At 38.8% G+C, this 19025-nt stretch overlaps 1 protein-coding gene across 2 annotated transcripts in view; it reads left to right on the top strand.

The window, feature by feature from the left end:
• The first annotated feature begins 5626 nt into the window (after positions 1 to 5626).
• LOC107097485 (B-cell lymphoma/leukemia 11B-like) overlaps positions 5627 to 19025 on the top strand; it is a 32204-nt gene continuing 18805 nt past the window's right edge. The window contains exons 1-3 of one of the 2 annotated variants that reach the window (XM_015394647.1): positions 5627 to 6190; positions 6335 to 6624; positions 15257 to 15640. In XM_015394647.1, the coding sequence (XP_015250133.1) occupies positions 6561 to 6624; positions 15257 to 15640 (448 nt within the window). In that variant the 5' untranslated portion in view covers positions 5627 to 6190; positions 6335 to 6560. Of the gene's footprint in view, positions 6191 to 6286; positions 6625 to 15256; positions 15641 to 19025 lie in introns of both variants that reach the window. The other variant, XM_015394639.1, reaches the window with a different exon arrangement.

Genomic DNA, 19025 nt, shown 5'->3' with positions numbered 1-19025 from the left:
ATATTCATTCTACTCAGCCCGTGTGCGTACATCTCAAAGCAGCAAACGAAAATCACGCATTTCCGTTGTTCAAAATGTAGTTATTCAACAACTTATCCAGTTATTTTTATGATAATGTGGAGTTTAACTTTTATAACGACTGTAGGTTCTCTCTGAACCTCTATCTACATCACTGTGATTGATAATTTGACTGATTAAGCTGTCCCACTGTGAAAGACCCTTCAATTAAATTTTAAATGCTGTAGTTAATAGTTTTAGTGATTTCTACTTTTTTTTTTTTTACCTAAATAAACTGAGGCTTTTTAAATTCATTACTGATATATCAGTCCCTTTATACAGGTTTATGTCTCTATAATTCTTTAATAATAAAATAAGCTTAAAACCTGCAATAGGCATGTGCAAAATATTTCAAGTCTCTCAGGTAAATGCAATTTTTTATTTGCAATAATCAGTTTCCTAGTTACTTTTATTATACCCATATTTGTCAGTGATTAGCAATTACAATAAAACACATTCTATCATTGAAATTAAAATCATAGTCTTCTCTAATGTCTAGATTGATTTGGGGTGTTCTGAATACAAAGGGTACAAAGAATACATTATGTCCAATTTCTATTACTGGACTCAAAGTTGAAAACTGTGTTATGGTTCTGCCCATTTTAAAAGTATGCATTTATTTGTATTGGTCCATCACGTGACATGCTTGTGAAAGTAAAGTTTGTTGTTTCTATCTGATAATGTTTTTAAAAAGTTTAAGTAGTCTGAATAATTTTCAAGACACTGTAAGCAATGTTTGCCCTGCAAAATGGAAATAACCATTAGTCATTCCTTTGGATATATGCAGTTGCAATGGCTAAAATGCCTTGGAACCACCAGCATCTGGGCCTGCTCAGAGTGTGACAGCCTGTGTCGTAAGAGCAGACCACGAGTAACATCACGTCCCCTCTGTACTCCCCTCCTGGCCTCACTTCTGAGAAACGCTAGCATTGAATCATTTACTCGGCCCACATTAAAAATTGGAATCTGCATGCATTATATATTCACCCCTGCTCGGACAAATCCTCTTAACTGTGGGAGAAATTGTTAGGACGGGTCCTGTGGAAAAGTAAGAGCGTTGTCTGGTTGTATTGCCCAAAGCAAGGGAGCATCTCAATCTGTCACTCAAATCCACACACACACCAACCACACTATGAATAACTTATAAATAATATATCCTTATACTTTCTTTATTAATATTAAACATTGCATAATGAAGCAGCGACTATAAGAAAATCCCACAGCAATATTCATATTACCACGAGCTCTCCTGGAGTGGACCTTTCATTGTTTATGTCAGCCCTATCACATTGTGGTTAATCACATCAAAATGGCTTTGAATGTTTTATTTTTCACCTCTGCAACTCAAGAAAAAAAATCACAAATTCGTATTTGAGCCTTGTACTATACACCCTGAGAAAGCATTTCTTCCCTAACTGATATCTGTTTTTGTCTTACATTTAAATGTTTTAGACCATCAAGCATATTTCTATTAAATGCAGTTTAGAAATGGTGATTATTTTTAGAGAAAAAATAATTTAAACCAACATAGCTCTATGAAAATATAACCATTCCCCCATGCTCCGTTATGAATTAGCTGTATAATTGCAATTACTCCACCCACACTGTCATAGAAACAAGATTGGTTATAACACCTGAATGACAATATAAAGCTTGCTAAAATATTTCTGAATGCACTTCTAGGAGGTCATAAATCAAACACAGCATGTCTGATACACAATCCCACAATAACAGTTAAACATGGTAGCGGTTGTATGATGGTCTGGGACTGCTTTGCCACTTCAGGAACTGTACAATGAATTCTGCTCTCCCTTATGACATCTTGAAGGAAAATACCAGACCATTAGGCTCATGGATTCTTGAGCTGTAGCATAATTATCTATAAGCAGCAATTTCAACTGTAGATTACTCAGAAAAAATAAAAAATAAGGTTTCCAAGTTGCTTATTCATATTTTGACCTTAAATCCAGTTTTTAAGCTGTGATGTAAACAGTCTGTTGTTCCAGGAAAAAATCTCACTAGTGTTAAAAAAAAAAAGAAGCTATTTTCTTTTTCTGTTATCACCCTGCAACGTTTGGATTTCTTGTTTCTTTAAATAAACAAAATCATCCCGTGAAAACATATTTTTTTCATACTGAGATTATCTTTGTCTGATATTAAAATTTAAATACTTTTCTGCAGCACTTAGTGTGTCTATTTTTAGTTTCCCTGTGACTGTAACATTTCTTTAATTCTAAGATGGTACCACATAAAAAATGGAAAGGATGTTCCCAATCAAAGGCAGCTAAGATGATTGTACATGTCTCCACTCTGTATGCAGGATCCTGCCTTTAACACACTGTTTTCACCTCAACATTAAAAATTAGTGTCTGAAATTGGATTACATTGGTGGATTTCACTGAAGAAAATGAGTTTCAGCAACAAAAAAAAAAGTCTCTCAGTCGGACAGAACATCCATTTCAGTTGGTTATGTTTTCATCCGCTGTGTGGATGTTGCCCCGCGGTGTGTTCAGGTTAACTCGTACTGAACGAGGACACTTGCCACGACAGATGCGTGTCTCCTTGGAGGCAACACTTTGGACTTAAAACCTTTCCTGTGTCCACAACCAGGGCATGTTGGCCCTCTGAAACCAAGCTTAAACTGCTTTTGCCCCGAGCCTGCAGAAACGAGCTATAATGGAGACATTGATGTATTATTAAGAAACCCATGAGTGAGGATCAAGGAGATGCTCACAGCCAGCAGACATGGCAAGGGAGAGCGTGTGAACTCAGCATTATGTTTCCCTTCATGTCCGAGGCTGCTATTGCTCTGCAGCCCCATGCTCTGACTTTTACTTTCATGTAATATAACAAACTGAATTGTTCAAACATGCTATGGCCGGTCTGCGAGACAAAAACACTTCCTTGGTTTTTTGCATGTGGCATCTGCTGAGGTTACGTCTGCTTGAGCCAGAACTGAGATGACATTTCATTTATATAAATAATTACTGTCCTGAAAGTCCCACAGGCCTGCCCTGAAGCAATCAAACTTCTAATGCTCTTAAAATTGCCCACCATGTTTTATTAATGGCCAGGCTGTAAAAATGTATCGCCATGGCTGCACACTTCTATCCACTGATCCAGGAAATATATTGTCAACTTTAAATGGCCATGAGAGGCTTTCGTTTTTGTTCTACGGAGTATTTCCAACAAATTACAGCTTTAACATAAGTTTGAATTGTATGGTAATATTCTGGGGGACTGGGGGTTGAACTATACTGTCTAAAAGGCACTTACCTGTACATATATGAGCTGAATACAGAGAAGAGTGTTCTAAACGATTGTCCTTTAGATCCATTAATGCCCCTAAGTGGGCCTGATCTGCTCTAAGAATACTTTCAGATCCTGGATTCTGTGCAGCACCAGAAATATCCACATCCATTCTACTTCTCATCATATTGCAAAAAAGGCAAAAGTTGCGGTTTTCTGCATTCTTTAACAGAACCAAACCTGAAAAGTGTGGAATGCATTTACTTTTAACCCCTCAGACCAATGCTTTAACCACATATGCTCCAGTTACAACTCCATGTCATTTGGGGAATATCTGCACCAGTTATTCTCTTTGTTATGCCAAACAACCTGGTGCTCAGTCAAGTCGTTTCAACTAAACTCTGACCTATATCCCCACAGCATGACGGTGCCACCACTATGTTTTAATATAAACATGAAGTGTTTAGGATTTAGCAATTACCCCACACCGTGTTTTATATGTAGGCCAAAAATGTTCTGTTTTCATTTCATGTGATCAGAGGATTTTCTACGGCATATTTGCAGCGTACTCTGCATGTTGCATGGGGACAACTTTCAGCTTCCTCTCATCAATGGCTTTCTTCTTTCCAGAATTGTAGAGTGCACAAACAACAAGTTGTGCTCTCAACACATTTTCTGCCTGAGCGGTAGAGCTCTGATGCTCCTCCAGAGTTTCCATAAGTTTCTTGTCTGCTTCTCCCGCTGCTGACCTTTTGCATTCAGGTTAGGAGTCTCAAATGCCACTTTGAGGGGCAGGACATTATTTGGGCACTGTGGGAGCTGCGTCAGCTATTTGATATAGATAGATTAAACAAGGGACACAGTATGCAACCAGGGCTGAAGTATAAAACCCCTCGGTGGATGACCATGTGTTGGTATTTCTGTAGTTGTGTTGTATTCTTTCCATTAGAGCGGAGGTCTTCAACAGGGTGTCCACGGAGGTGCTGCATGGAGGTCGCGAAAGTTTTGGTTGATTAGACTTTTTCTTATATTCCCCCTGCAATTTTTTCCACTACTTGAAATGTCTTTAAATGCACATTAACATGAATTGAACACACTGTATTAAACAGATAAATGGAGGAAGAAGATGTCTTTCAGTCATCAATGCACACATTCAGCGACACACAGGAGTTCTTTCAAGCTGGGCACCGTTTCATTCACAACACCTGTCCCATCAACCAGGAATCAGAAATACTTTAATATTGCCAGGGAGAAGTTACTTTTTTTTTTTTTTACATTACTCCTTATGTAGTAGAGCGACTATAGGAGCAGTTTGATATACACAATTTCCTACAATATATATATATATATATAATTAGGGGGTCCCTGCTCCATCTTGCCATCAGTTTGGGGGTCCTTGGCCTGGAAAACGCTAAAGACGCATTAGAGGATTGAAAGCCATGCAATCTTTGAACCAATATGTTGATGTTGTTTTTTTTAAACTTTTTTTTACAGATTTATCTCAGACCTGTCAACCATGTCTTGGTTTAAAAACTACACATGAGTTGAGTCTATTGGTTGATAAGGTTTTATTTTGGGGGTTTTAGACTAAACAGAGCTGCATATGCTTACAAATTAGTTTTTTCTATGTCAAATAATCAGAAAACAAGGCAGTGTTTTCCTTTTACTTAACAGTTCTGAGCTACTAAGTGATGGTCTGACACCAACAAATCATAATCCAATTTGTTTGCTGTTTTTGGTTAACAGAATGTAAAAAAGGTTTACAGAGGATGAAAGGTTTTGCAAGGCACAAGGTTAAATTCAGAAAGCTGTTTAAGGTGTTATCCTCTGGATAGATCTGCTATGTCTCCTGAATGTGCCAACAGAGGGTACTGTTGCCTTAAACTACCCTGATAACAAACCTGCAGCATGTTGTACACACCCCCTGTGTCACAGTGTGTGGAAATATATGCTTAACATTTATACTGATTATGCATCCGAGCCTTATTTAATATTAATAATGCTTAAATGACTGAATGCATGCAATAAAAGTATCTTAAGAGCAATTAAATGTTTGACCTGATATGCGGGAGGTCTAACCACCCTTAGTGTTTATGTGACATTTTTAATGACATCTTAATAAATTAGAGAAAAGCTGCAAGAAATAAGAAATATGCAAGCTTTTTGGATGATAAAATGATGATGAATGCAAAGGTGAGATGGTTTATTTTTGGCGGTAACATAACACTGCTTCAAAAGCCAGACAAGCATGAGCCTGTTAAGTAAGTAAGCGCTGATGACTGGTGATTACTTCTCGGAGCGGATGGAGGAGCCCCTGGGAGCCGCCGCTGTCTGCGTTTGTCCAGCTCCTGTCTGACGCGTGAAGAACGAGAGCGCACTTGAACTTGAATCTGTCCGGGGCAAATAGACGGCCGTGCACGCGCACACGCGCGCATCCAGGCGAACAGAGCATCTTTCATCGCGTGCGTCGATTGGAAGTAGCCTCAAACACTATAGGAAACTGGGAAATATCGGACCTCCTCGGCTTGTTGGAAGAAAAGGAGGAGGTGTCACGTCTGCTTGCCTGGGTTCTCTCTCTCCTTTCTCTCTCTCCTCCGTGTGTGTGTGTGTTTGCGTGTGTGTGCGTTTAATGTGTCTCCCAATCAGCAAGGCTAGTGCCGCTGGAGCCAAGAGTTGCCGCTCCGCGCACCAATGCCAAAACGCACAGGAGGAGTCAGTGCCAAAGGGTCATTTAGCGCACCACTGCTGAGATGGAAGGACTGTAGGGAGCACACAGAGTAAACAGCTGCTATTTGGCCCCTAGATACGGCAATCATAGGCTTTTAAGAGAAATTTCTGAAAAAATAAACAGGGTCTATTCTCTGATACAGCGGTCGCTGCAGAGGTGGGGAAGCCCAGGATTTTTTTTTAATTTTGATTTTTAAATAACAAAAGATCTTTGCAACACTTCTCCTAACCTGCTCTCATCGATCCCTCGCAGCCTTAAAAAAATAAACCCCACTTTGGCTCACTCCCACCCGCGATCCAGGTGTTGCTCCCACGGCAGGACTCCCGCGCGGATCTTCCACCCTCATCACGCGGCGCTCTTCCAGCTGCTTGACGCGCGTTAAAGTTGACCCGTTCAGAGACTGTCTGGGGCGAAGAGAGAAGAGCGCGATCGGACGGAGTGCGGAGGAGAGCTGCTCACCGACACCACGGTTCAAGCCGACTCCAAGTGCCGTTCACCGGGCGATGCCAGAGTAAATGCCGGGGCAATGTCCCGCCGCAAGCAGGTGAACCCGCAGCACTTATCGTTGACGCACAGGGAGACGGTCCAAGGTGAGTTTGTGTGTTTAAAAAAATATTTTCTACATAAAAATACTATATTTTAGTCCTCACTTTTATCACGCTTAATCTAAACTTTTTCTTTGCAAGAATAAAGCATTTTCTCTCAAATATATTATTGGAACAGAACCAATTTTATGCATTTAAAGTTTGGATATAGGAATTAACTGACCACAAGAAGACATTAATTTGTTAAACACAATATTTATTACTTATTTTATAATAGCTTGTGTGATAAAATTTCATAGAGTTAAATAAGCTTTATTTTCACGATTTATAGATTTTATCACTCCCTTTTAGTGAGGGCGTATGTTTTGAGTTTGAAAGCATGCGGGCACATGTCTTAAATTCGTCATAACACACATTTGTCATGGCACTATTCGTATTTTTCTTTTTTATATTATTATTATTACTAATTGCACAGTTTTCTTAACGTGTCCCAAACGCTTTAGACATTTGTGCAAAGCTTTCCTCTTTGTCCTTCTAAATGCTTGAAGGCCTATTATTAGTAGTTCACTTTAAGGCTAATAATTAAATAAAGGAAAGTGATAAAAAAAAACACTTTCTTACAAAGAAAAACGTTTAAAGTTGACACATTTGTTGTGATAATAACAATGATCTATTTTTATTTGATACAGTGCTTTCCAAAACTGCGTTCAGATAACTTTTAAGGCCTACCGTTTAAATAGTTTAAATCCAATTATGTCAATCTAACCTTTATCTCCGTGGGTTCGGCTTATGCCTAAATCCAATTCAAAGGGCCTTCCTAATCTGGGTAATTTATGCACAAACTTCATGATGTAATCTCTGGCCCGATGTGTGCTGAAAACTCTTTTTTTTTTTCTTTTTTTTTTTTTGGGCTCATGATTTATTTGCTCCATGTCTCTCTTTTCTCACAGAGCCTCCTCATAGTTGTTGCATTAAATACGTCAAAAAATGTTTTTTTTTAACTAACATCTCTGTCTTAAAATGTTGGAAATCTTTTTTAGTAATTACCTGTAAAACATCTGACTTTTTTCCCAATTTGAAATGTCTAGATTTTAATATTAGTTATAATAATATGATCAAACATTTACCTGCGGAAAATTGCACAAATAATTCAAACAATTTAGAAATATTGGCGTTTATTGAACTAATCCATTTTTGATTTTCTGTTGTATTTACAGTAAAACCTTAAATTGCCTGCCATACAGTGACTGCAATCCTGTCCTTCTGCACTCACAATTAGTTGTCACACCTTGTCTTTTAACTGTCTTATAAGTGTCCAGACGATTTATCTGTTCTTGCCTGAAGCTATTAAGGAGTGAGCTTTCAGTTGCTTTATTTTTTTTTTTAACTTCCCGTAGTCACACATGTAGCAGCATCTTTGGAAATATTGCTTAATACATCAACTGCTGCTGAAGCGTCCCTCTGAATAAAGAGGACAGTAGGATGCTGATGAGTTGGGCAGTTTAGAGGACCTGAATCCTGTCCTACCTGTTCCTTTACCTAATATTCTCTCTGGTGTTTGCTGAACCGTGCCCTCAAGCAATGGCTTGATAAGTACAGGTGTAAGATCAGGGAGGGACAAAAGTTTAAAGCTCCTTTAGCCATTTTTTTTTTTTAGATTCTATAAAAGATCTTGCAAATATGTGTGAACGTTCACCGTTTATATAATATCTAACAGACGTTCAAGATTTGATGAGTCCTTGTGCAGGAGGTGTTATGATAGAATGCAGCTATTATTCTGCAGCTGGTGACAGTATTATGCTGTGGGCTGTCTCCCTATGATGGGAGGGCCTGGAGACGACCACCTGAGGCGGGGAGATCTAAGGAGCGTGGGCGAAAACTAAACTGTAACTTCCTAAAAGACAGCTTTTCAACCGCCCTGTGTGAAGAAGAAGAAGAAAAAAAAAACTGAAGTCAGTTGACTTATTCGTCAACATTTTTTCCTCCATGACCTGTCAGGACCAGTCGCAGTGTATCTCTTTACACGAGCCATAACGGGAAGTTTGAGGAGGATGCCAACATATATCAGCCGCCCGTCAGATCAGGGAGAACAGCATGTAACTGAACGCAGCCTTGTGCCCTGCAGCCATGGCCTATAGGGTCATGCTCTGTTTGGGAGAACACAAAACCTGAATATCAGCATACTTCTGGACAGGCTTGTCAGTGGAGGACGGTGTCTGTCAGTAGGTGGGGAAAATACTTGCCCGGCCAGACATCTAGGGACACTCAAGTGCAGAAAGGCAAAAGAGTATGCAGCACAAACAGCGCACACACACATGGACTCAGCATTTACTGCGAGTCTGCAGAAGTTACGCTCAGATTGCATGACCACATGCAAAGTGTGCGGCTTCACTGCCTAAAACAAATCACATGTAAGTAGCTGTTCTGCAGAGAGCTGGATCTAAACCGTCAGCTTTCAGTTATTTCTTTGTTTTCTAAATACACTGGTGTGATAGAGGTGTTGCATTAATGAGAAAGTAAAATTCAGTCCTACGGTAGTTCTGATGATTTACTCTACAATCAGTGTGGAACTGAGGGACTAATGTTTTTGTGAGCCTAGACCCCAGTAATATTTGCAGTCTACCATCACCGTCCAAGCACAGAACCCTTCCCTGGATCCATCCACGGAAACGCCTCGTGATAACTGTTTACTCTCAGAATTGGCATGCTACTTGTGAAACAGCCAATGTTTTCTTCTTTATTCATGCCATATGTGCCGTCAAATGATGGGGAGAAACCCACCGTACGCGCTGCAAAACCCCACTGTAAATATTCACACAAACGTTGCGGTAACGGGATGATAATCTCACAGGAGACGATCCGGAGTGAACGATTTACGATTCACAGATTTTGCTTTCAATAATTTAAAGATTACAAAACACGTTCGATGAGTTTTGCAACCCTGCATTTTTTTTTATTAGTGTAAAAATTGGCCAAATATGATCTCTTCCTCTCCAAGTGTCATGCCTCATAGATTGCAAGTCATTTATAGTGATTTTAGTGACAAGTCACAGTCAGCAACACAGCTTTATTTTGCTCACTTTCAGACTGATAATCTAAGATTTATGATAAGGAATAAGACTGGTACAGATTAAATACTGATAAGATAATTAAACACACACTCACACACACACGCAGAGGCCTGACCTTACACAACATTGCAGTGTTGCAGCTCCGCTTTGCAAAAAGCAGATGAGAAAAGAAATGAGATAGGCTAAGCGGGGCTTGCATGTCGTTTAAATTTTTGATTGCAACCATCTGCAATGTTGCTGGTGTCATTTGTTTTCGAATGGCAGAGTGAATCTTACCCGACTTTCCCCCCCAAATAGGGTTTACTCATAAGGCTGAGTGTTTTTCAGCTACGAGACTGCAGAAACAGAGACAGGCTTAAACCTACTGAATATCATCTCAGTGCCTGTGGCCTTACACTGTAATTTTTTAAGGAAGATTGTGTTGAAATGTAAAAAAAAAAAAAAAAAAAAAAGACTCAAGATTTAAAAACCTGCAAATACTTGATGGGTTCGGTCTGAGGATTCAATCAAATTCAAATTTAATGAATAGAACTTTCATAAAAACCAAAGTTTTCTGTTATTCTTAATGAAACACTCCTCAAATTAAGTATCTTAATTGAGAGATTTTGGAAGTTTATAGGAATGGTTAACTAATTTTGTTTTTCTTCTATGGTCTTAAAACTGTTTCGGCCTGATTTCTATAACCGTTTAGACGGAAGTTAAGTTTTTATATTTTACATTTAGGAAAAAATGCAAATAAAATAGTTCATTGCCTTTGGAAAAACTATGCCATTATTTTTCCTTTTTCTTAAATGGAAATTTTGTTGAAAGAGGCCCATTGTCTTTAGCAGTGTTTCCCATCTGGTACACATTGTGCAGCAGCAGCAGCAGGAGCAGCAGTAGTGGAGTGAGTGACTGACTGACTCTCCCCTCATCAAGCTGATAGGGGGTGCTCTAAGGCTGCCTGACTTAACCTACACTTGATAAGGCAGAGTAGCAGAGTGTCACCAGGTTGAAGATCCAGCTCTGTGCGTGAAGAAGAAGGGGGAAAAAAAGAAACAGAGCGAGCTAGAAAAACAAAGTATGTGTGGTATTGTGTTAGACAGCTGGCTTTCATTGCTATCATAATGCCTTCCCTTGCGATGGCATGTTTGACAGAGCGTCAGCTATGCTCCTTTACCTATCAAGCATGTTCCTCTCACATGCAGAGGAATTAGACACTGTCTGTCACCCTGATACACCACATTAGTCTGTTTTGTTTCTCTATATGTGTTTTCATTTCAATAGTTTTCCAGATTCTTACCCCCCTATACGCATTCCCTTTTTTTGTTTTGCATATTTCTCTTTCCTCCTCACATGTGAGCTTCAGGTAAGATGAGCAAACAGTTACGGTTATGAGAAGGTGTCCGACTTTCATTCCAGCACCATAGATTCGGTGCCAGCTTCTTGTCATTTACTGCCTTCTGCCCTCAGGCCCTGTTACTCAACCATAAGTTAGAAAACAGGGCTTGTTCTGTTTGTCTCTCAGTCAAGACACGACGCGGGTGTCAGTCCTCAAGTGTCTGTCATCTCATCGACTCATTGGTTGTCTAGTTTTTCCCATGCCACCTGTTTTGTTTGTCAGGGCCGGCCCAAGGTATACTAGTGCGCTGAGCAGAATCCAGTTTGTGAGCCCAATAGGGAAAACATCTAAATAACCCCATGGTGATCAGCTGTTTGCATGCTATCTTCATGCAAGTCCTATCTTAGAAGCAACTGATGAATTCTTTCAACTGATTAGTTGATTATCTTGTAAGTTATTATGTAATACTTATTTAATTAGCAGGAATAAAGGTTTAAAAGGTGGAAGCTGTTAAAAAAAATACAGGGATTTGGGTTCCCCTCATTTGCTGCAGTAATCATTGTCTATATCGTTTTGATAAAAACTCAATAGAAATGGGAAGAATTTGCTTGTTCACACATATGGAACATTTTTAGCCACTTATTTTGATTTATTTGCAGTCACTCTGTGCATGAAATGTGAAACACGCTTTAGAAAGCATAAAACTAGATCAGTGACACTGAATTGGGAAAATGTTACATAGTGTGTTCACACATAGAATGGTTGGCGACACTTTTAAATATTTTAAGTTTGACGTTTGATAATGATAATAAAAGAAAAATACTTCAAAACATTTACCCCTTAAAACCAACAGAATGAATTTTGGCGTTTCTCAACAATAAACAATAGAAAAAAAAAATGTGCGCAGATATGATATGTTAGAATTCAGAGACTCTTTGTTGCCCCCTGCTGCTGTGGGGGTCCTAAGCTTGGGCGTGTTTTTGTTTATGCCCTGGGCAGCCTCAGCGTAAGATTCTTCATACATGTTTAGATAGCCTGAGCGTAGCTTCATCTGAATTACGGTCACAAGCTTTGAACTGTAGGTAAATATGTGTTTGTGTGCCTCATTTGCCTGCAAAGATTATGAGATGGAAATTATTTGGCAGTCGTCCAGGAAGCCATCGCCATCAAGAGAAAGATATTTGGCAGAGGTTCATCAGTGGGCTGAGTGGAAATGACTAAAATGTGCCTGTACAGGTGTGTGCGTCTATGTAGGTGACGGGTGATTGGGCCAGGAGGATAAGGAGTAATTCTATTGAACAAAAATAGATGTAAAGTGGGGTAAGAAAGAATATAGATTAACATTAATGATTTGAAAGTTTAGATAAACAGTTTGAAATGGCTGATAAGTATATTTATGATGAGTGTCCTGATAATTGCACAACAGTATGCAGTCAATCCTGAAGGGAGACACTGATTATTTACCCTCTTTTCTTTTTTTATGTTTATGTATATTTAGCTTATGAGAGGATAGATCTAGTTGCCTGGTAGTGTGAGATCCGATTTGCTTGGGTTTATAGACTGAATGGCCTGAAACGGTGAATCCGATTGAAGGAACAATGCGGACAAACCAAAACAACTGAAAGAGGGCAAGGATGGCGACAGGAGCCATGAACACAGCTACAGTCAAATCAATTAGCAAAAAAATGTTAATCATTTTGTCCTTTCACCATTTCAAACCCTCATCATTTCATGCGTGTTATTTCTAAGGTCAGAAATCCATTTGCCTTGACATGTTTATACATATTTAACGGCAATTTGTACCTAATTTAACCAGTGATTTTTCATTATAATATTTTATTTACACTTAGTGTCAGAAATTATCTGGCTCCAATAAATATTATATATTAGCTGACGGTCATTCGGTTATTTATTTTGAACAAGCAGGGATCATCAAACCAAAAGCTCATGGTCAAAAGGTATAATTAAATGGATACAGAAAATAATCTTAAAAGATTCTTCACTTGAATGAAAACTACAGGTCAACTCTTTGCCAATTTGTACCCTAATTATTAACCCTCATGTTGTTATTTCATCCCTTCCTGCATCCATTTTATAAATGAAAGCCCACCATTACCTACTCACCTTATTAAGTTATTTATTACTTATTTACTTTGGTTATAACGTAAGTACTTTAAGTCATTAAAATTAAAATCATTTTAAATATCCCATTCTTTAAACATAAACATTAGATAACTGAGAGGATTAGGAAAAAATGGCCTTTTTCATTTTTTAATTATATTACTTTATCTCTTTATTTCCTTTATCTTTTATACCTATTGTATGTTTTTATGCAGTGCTGGTCGTTTTGCCCTGAACTTTTTCTAATACAGGACCTTTTGACCTGCCACACATCATGCATACAAAACACAATTAATAATAATAATGGTTAATGATAATCATTATTATTATTATTATTTTACTTGTATGTAAAAATAAAACTAGTTCTGTGTATTTAATATATTGGATTTCAGGATCATAAACTCTGACCCAATTACAGACAAAATATATGAAATATGTTGTAATACATTTTTATAAATTAACATAAAATCAAACCAAACAAAACATTTCAGCATGTCCAACAATTCATAAAAAAATAATTATTATGTAAAATAAACCCATGGCTTTGGTTACTATATAACAGGTCATGGGAATTGCTTTGTTTCAGGGTACAAAGTGGAAATAGGAAGGGCCTGAATATATATACCTGCATTTTGTACGTGCAGATCATCACCTTTTATCCATAAACTAACCACATCCTACCTGTATATCAGAATCTGACAATCAGGTTTTCAAATTAGGTTTTTTTTTTTTTTGGTTTTGTTTTGTTTTTTGGTGCAACACTTCATGCCTTTCTGCCTCAGGCCGTTTGGTACCACCCATGTGTCATTTTATACCTGGCAGAGGGATGTTTCAGACCTAATCAGACAACTGTCAAGTCAAATTTATTTTCCTTTAAATGTGCTTTAAATCTAGTTATTTAACTTCAATAAACAATAGTTAGTGTTAAATATAATTTTTTTCCCCCAGTATTAAACAATTCACTTGAATTTAATTGTTTCATCAAATAGGGTAATATGCAACATTTCAGGTACTTAGCATTAAATGCTTTGCTTCAGGTATGAAATGCAAATTTCTGTACAGGAAATTTGAGGAAATTACTTAAAGGGGGATTAGACCGTAAACCATATTATAAAAAAAGTTCAAGATAAAGAAAGAAAGCCATAATTAATAGTAAAAATTAAATAGAAATTCTGTAAAAGGGCTCTTTGTCTAATCATTATGATCACTGGGGTGTGATGTAAAGGAAGGGAGAAAGCAGAGACAAAGGAGAAGGAGATGGGCTGTTCTCCCTCCCACAGGCACCACCACCTCTCCCTGAACGCCCACCCGCCTGCTCGCTCCCTCAGACATCCCTCACAGTCTCTGGAGCTTCTGGTTTCCTTTGGGCTCTGGACATATTTTCATGCTGGTACATCAGGGTAGGGTTAAAAAAATGTGGAAGTTGTCCATGAGGGATTTGTGTAAAGCCGAGGGACAGCGTCTGTGCCATGTGGGGGAGAGGGATGTGTAATAGTTATTAATGACCGTGTCAGATCTGTGAAGAATGAGATTTACTCTCCTAACAGGACCCCAGCTTTGGCTTTATGGATTTTCTGTCTGTTGAGAATACTGTTTAAACTCACCTGAGTCCTGATCCATTCATGCACACACGCAAGCTGCTTTTCCCTCCTCATGTTTCCCTCTCTCAGACACACACACACATGCTGAGAATGGTGGATGTGGCCTTGGTTACGCTATACTTTGTTGAGTAAAACTCAAGGCTCCCACCTGGTGAAGGCAACCATCTCGCTGTGACAGCTCAGTGCAGCTAAGGGCCCTCACCGGAAACCCAGCCTGCACCATGAGATGAATCGTTTCCTGGCCGCACAAACACAAACACACGCGGAGCAAATACACTTGCAGACGCACACCAACATGTAGAGTAAAGTGTTTGGTCCCACCTACGCAGATTTCTCTCAGAGATAAGTGGTGCAGGTGTTTATCTAGGTAAAGGAGTTTTAACAGCGACTCTGTTTCAAACCCCAAACGTGACACAGTTTTTAAAGTAACGACCACCCTGTGTGGTACAGAGACATGTTTCTTATCTTGTATTGGTTTCAGGACGTATCTGTGTTGAGTTTTTTTTTTTTTTGAGAAAGTTTTTCTCACTGACTGAGGGGTTTTCTGCATCTTTGTCTTGCAGCGGATGTCAACCATGACTCAGGAGCGCAATCTCCCTCTCCGGAGCCATCCACCCCGAGTCCTTTGAGGATGGGGCCCGGAGAGCACGATCTCTTGACCTGCGGTCAGTGCCAGACCAATTTCCCCCTCGGTGACATCCTTATTTTCATCGAGCACAAGCGCCGGCTATGCAGAGGCCCCGGCGGCAGACCTGGTACCTTCTCCAAGCCCGGGGAAGCTGGTGGGATCATGGGCATCCCCATCCCTCCAAGGGCCCGGTCACTGGATCTTGGCAGGGGTTCGATTCCAGTGGAGGTGGGCATCCAGGTGACCCCAGGGGGAGAGGAAGACGAGCAGAGGAGGCTGACTCCAGCTAAGGGGATCTGCCCCAAACAGGAAAAAGGAGGTAGATATAACAAGTCTTAAACACGCAGACACATCCCTCACCTTCCCAAAAAAGACAGCTTCCTTTAAAGAGAGCTGTTTGTTATTTTGACGGTGGCCTTCAGATGGAATTAATGTAGCCTGAGATGATTTTATTAGAGTGACTCAGAGCTGCAGACCTGTGTCTACTTCATGTCAAGAAAATAACACCCATACAGCTCCTTCTTCAGCAAATTACTTGGATGTGCATGCTGGTAATGAGTAAATATAAATGTAGATAAGCATATTGTCACTACCGATTAGAAAAAAAATAATAAAATAGAAGCATTTGAAGACTAGAAAAAATTTATCGTCCTGAAATGCATGAGTACAGTCTCTCATAAAAAATAATACATCTTTATACTAAACATCAAGATTATCGTTTAATGTTTAGAAATTATGAACTAAAAGTGACTCAGCTTTTTTATGCCCCTGGTGGCTTAACTTTATAAAATAGTTTTCTTTCTTTTGTGATCCGGGAGGCTAGGGGTCTTTAACTATTCCTCTTTCATTAATCTCTGCAGATCACTTAGTCCTGGATTATTCATATTCTCTTCTCAGCCTACAGATTATTATGTTTCTAATTTAATCTAAATCTCTGGGCTGACATGCATTTGGAAGAAAGCTATTTTTGTTTAAGTTTTGACCATTCCTGTGTTGATTTGGAGATTTGTTTTGGACTATTACCAAGCTGAAAAACAATACACATGCTCCTCTCTTTGTTTTCCGATGCTTTAAGATTTTTCTTTCAAATATCTCCAAATTTTAAAAAGTTATGCCATATAATAAGATTCTCAGGGTTGTTAAAAGAGAAATTAGTTCCAAAGAACCACAGATCCTCCACCCTTTAAAGTGACCATGAGTTTCTTTTCTACATATTCCCTGCTTGTTTCACCCCAAACCTAAAGTGTTTCCTATTCGTTAGTATATTTGTATCTGATCAAAGCCAATGTTTCCAGTTAAACTCTCAGTGGAGTTAAGAAACCTCCATATGTTTACATTTGTGATGTTAGGTAAGGAGATGTTCTTTTGTTGCGAGTATCACTCATGCCAACACACTGTTGGCATGTAGATAGCATTAATTATTGTTCGTCACCTCTGGTTGCCACTCTCTGCTAAAATCCTCAGCTAGAAAGCTTTGGGAGTATGTATCTATAACAATCTTTACCAGGAGTGTCAAAAAATGTGTGCGTATACACTCATTTTGACCCTGTTCACCGGAACCGCCCCCCAATACCAATATATACACGTCTTTAAGGCAAAATCCTTTCCAAGACTCCCTGAATAGGGTTTATCTTTTTTATTTTTTTATTTTTTTTGGGAGTGTAAATCAGTTATCTGAGTATTTGAAAAGAAATCCTACGGCATATGAAGAGGTTAAAGATTAAAATGTGTCTGTGTGCGTGTGTGGGAGTGTGGAAAAGTGGCTTAATAAAGCTGCGAGGCCGTTCATCTGGCTGTGAATGGGGAAAAGAGAAAACGGCTGGAGGGCTAGGAGAAAAGGGGGGGTGTGGAGGAATGGTAAGGCTGCCGGAGCTGTAAGGAAACCAATGCAGTTATCAGAGGAGACAGTCACCATCACACCCAAAAGCTAGGGAGGCTATCCAGGATTACGCCGGCTTCAACAGACTAAGATGTTTCCAGACAGAATTTCATGCACGATTAAACTTCTGACAGGGAAAGCGGCCACTGCTGTGTTACACTATTGTGTGATGGTCAGATCTAAGTGGTTAACAGGGGAACATTTAGGGTTTTGTTCCATAAGTACTTATGTTAATTATGTATTCTCAACTTCACACTTTGTCACTTCTCACTCAGACATATGTGATGTTAGTGTATTGAATTAGCATGCTACTAGGCATTGGTCAGCGAGTCTTATTTTAGAAAAACCTTAAGTTAAATACAACGTTATCAATATATTTACACAAACATTGAAAGAAGAGTATCTAACTGACATGATATAATAGGTTTAATGTATTAAATATAGCTTCTGTTACTCCTACTGAAGCTGAAATGATATGATAACTATTACAGCTATAGTAGTGTTATCTTTACTGTTTATTTCTTATCTTGATGCAAAAATAAATTATAAAAGAACATGGCCAGCAAACAAATTTAGGGCCCTTGACTTTATTTTGTTTTTCTTGTTTATAATTTTTGTGTACGAGTGGTCCATCGTCAGTGGTAACCGTGGGAAACAAAGCTACAGATTCTTCACACACTAACAGCTTTATGTGTATCATTGAAGTCAGAATTTGAAGGCTGTTTTCAGAGAAAAATGTTTTTAGACATCGTGTTTTTCACCTTACTTCTTTTATTCACCTAAAAAGAAGCAAGGTGAATAATAAAGCATAGGATAACTTGCCTGTTCCTAAATGTATCAGTCATAGTTTATCATGTGTTGTTGGATAGTGTTCTTTTAGAGGAGCAATGGGTAGCTCTGACATTAGCTTCGACACCAGGACTTTACAGGTTTTCCATTCCAGAAATGTTTAGAAAGGAAGTGAAAGAGTCTTGTTTGGCCGTCTGACTAACAATGCCCAGTTTGTCTTTCTTGTAGGTCAGTCAAAACATGTAGTTTATTTTTTTTCCTTAGCAAGATAACCAGCAGTACATCGCAAAAGATGTCTTCCTTGTATGCAAAGAAAAATTGTTACTAAAGTTTTTCAGTTTTTATTTTCTTTGTATGCAAGCTGATCGACAACTTATCACTTATTTAGTTTCTCTTGTGACATAAAAGTATAATAGTCTTCTTTTGGACTACTGACCAGCATAAACAAGAATTATTCATTTCTGTTGTCGTCGATCCAGCTGTTTCTCTACTACAAACGATCGTAACAATGTGAAAGACTTTAGCGGTTATGAAACCTTGATAGTTTTAAACTCGTGCCGTCAGTAATCAGTTTTATGCTATGTGCAAAAACGCATCCATTTGGATGACTTAGTAATGCATTTTTATAAATGTAATTTTTTGCAGATGAATGCGTAGCTGTTGTTTTGTTGTTTCTCAGTGGTGCTGCAGGATTTGTTTGTTTGTTTCCATACATGTTTCTAAGCTTTCATAGAGAGGTTCCCTGGGGCTTGTGCATCTTGAAATGTTACCAGAACAACTAGAAATGAATAAGGAAGTTAGATAGAACCTGTTTAGTTTCTGTTATCACCAAGCTGGCTCTTTAGGTATGAACTAAAACGCTGTGCAAAAAAAGGCATGCCCATTTCGAATCTGAACAAATTGTTTATTTTTGAGCCAAACTCAGTAAAGACCTCTTTTGTTGTCTGTGCAACTGTTGGTACATATGCACGGCGTCTGTGTGTGGCCAGCAGCTGTGTGTGGCCATCATCTGTCACTGTGGGAAGTATCTGTAAAG

This window comes from Cyprinodon variegatus, unplaced genomic scaffold (assembly GCF_000732505.1).
Source record: "Cyprinodon variegatus isolate N-32 unplaced genomic scaffold, C_variegatus-1.0 Scaffold25, whole genome shotgun sequence".
Classification (NCBI taxonomy): Eukaryota; Metazoa; Chordata; class Actinopteri; order Cyprinodontiformes; family Cyprinodontidae; genus Cyprinodon; species Cyprinodon variegatus.
The sequence above is the reverse complement of the archived record's forward strand: the minus strand, read 5'-3'. Positions and strand labels throughout refer to the sequence as shown.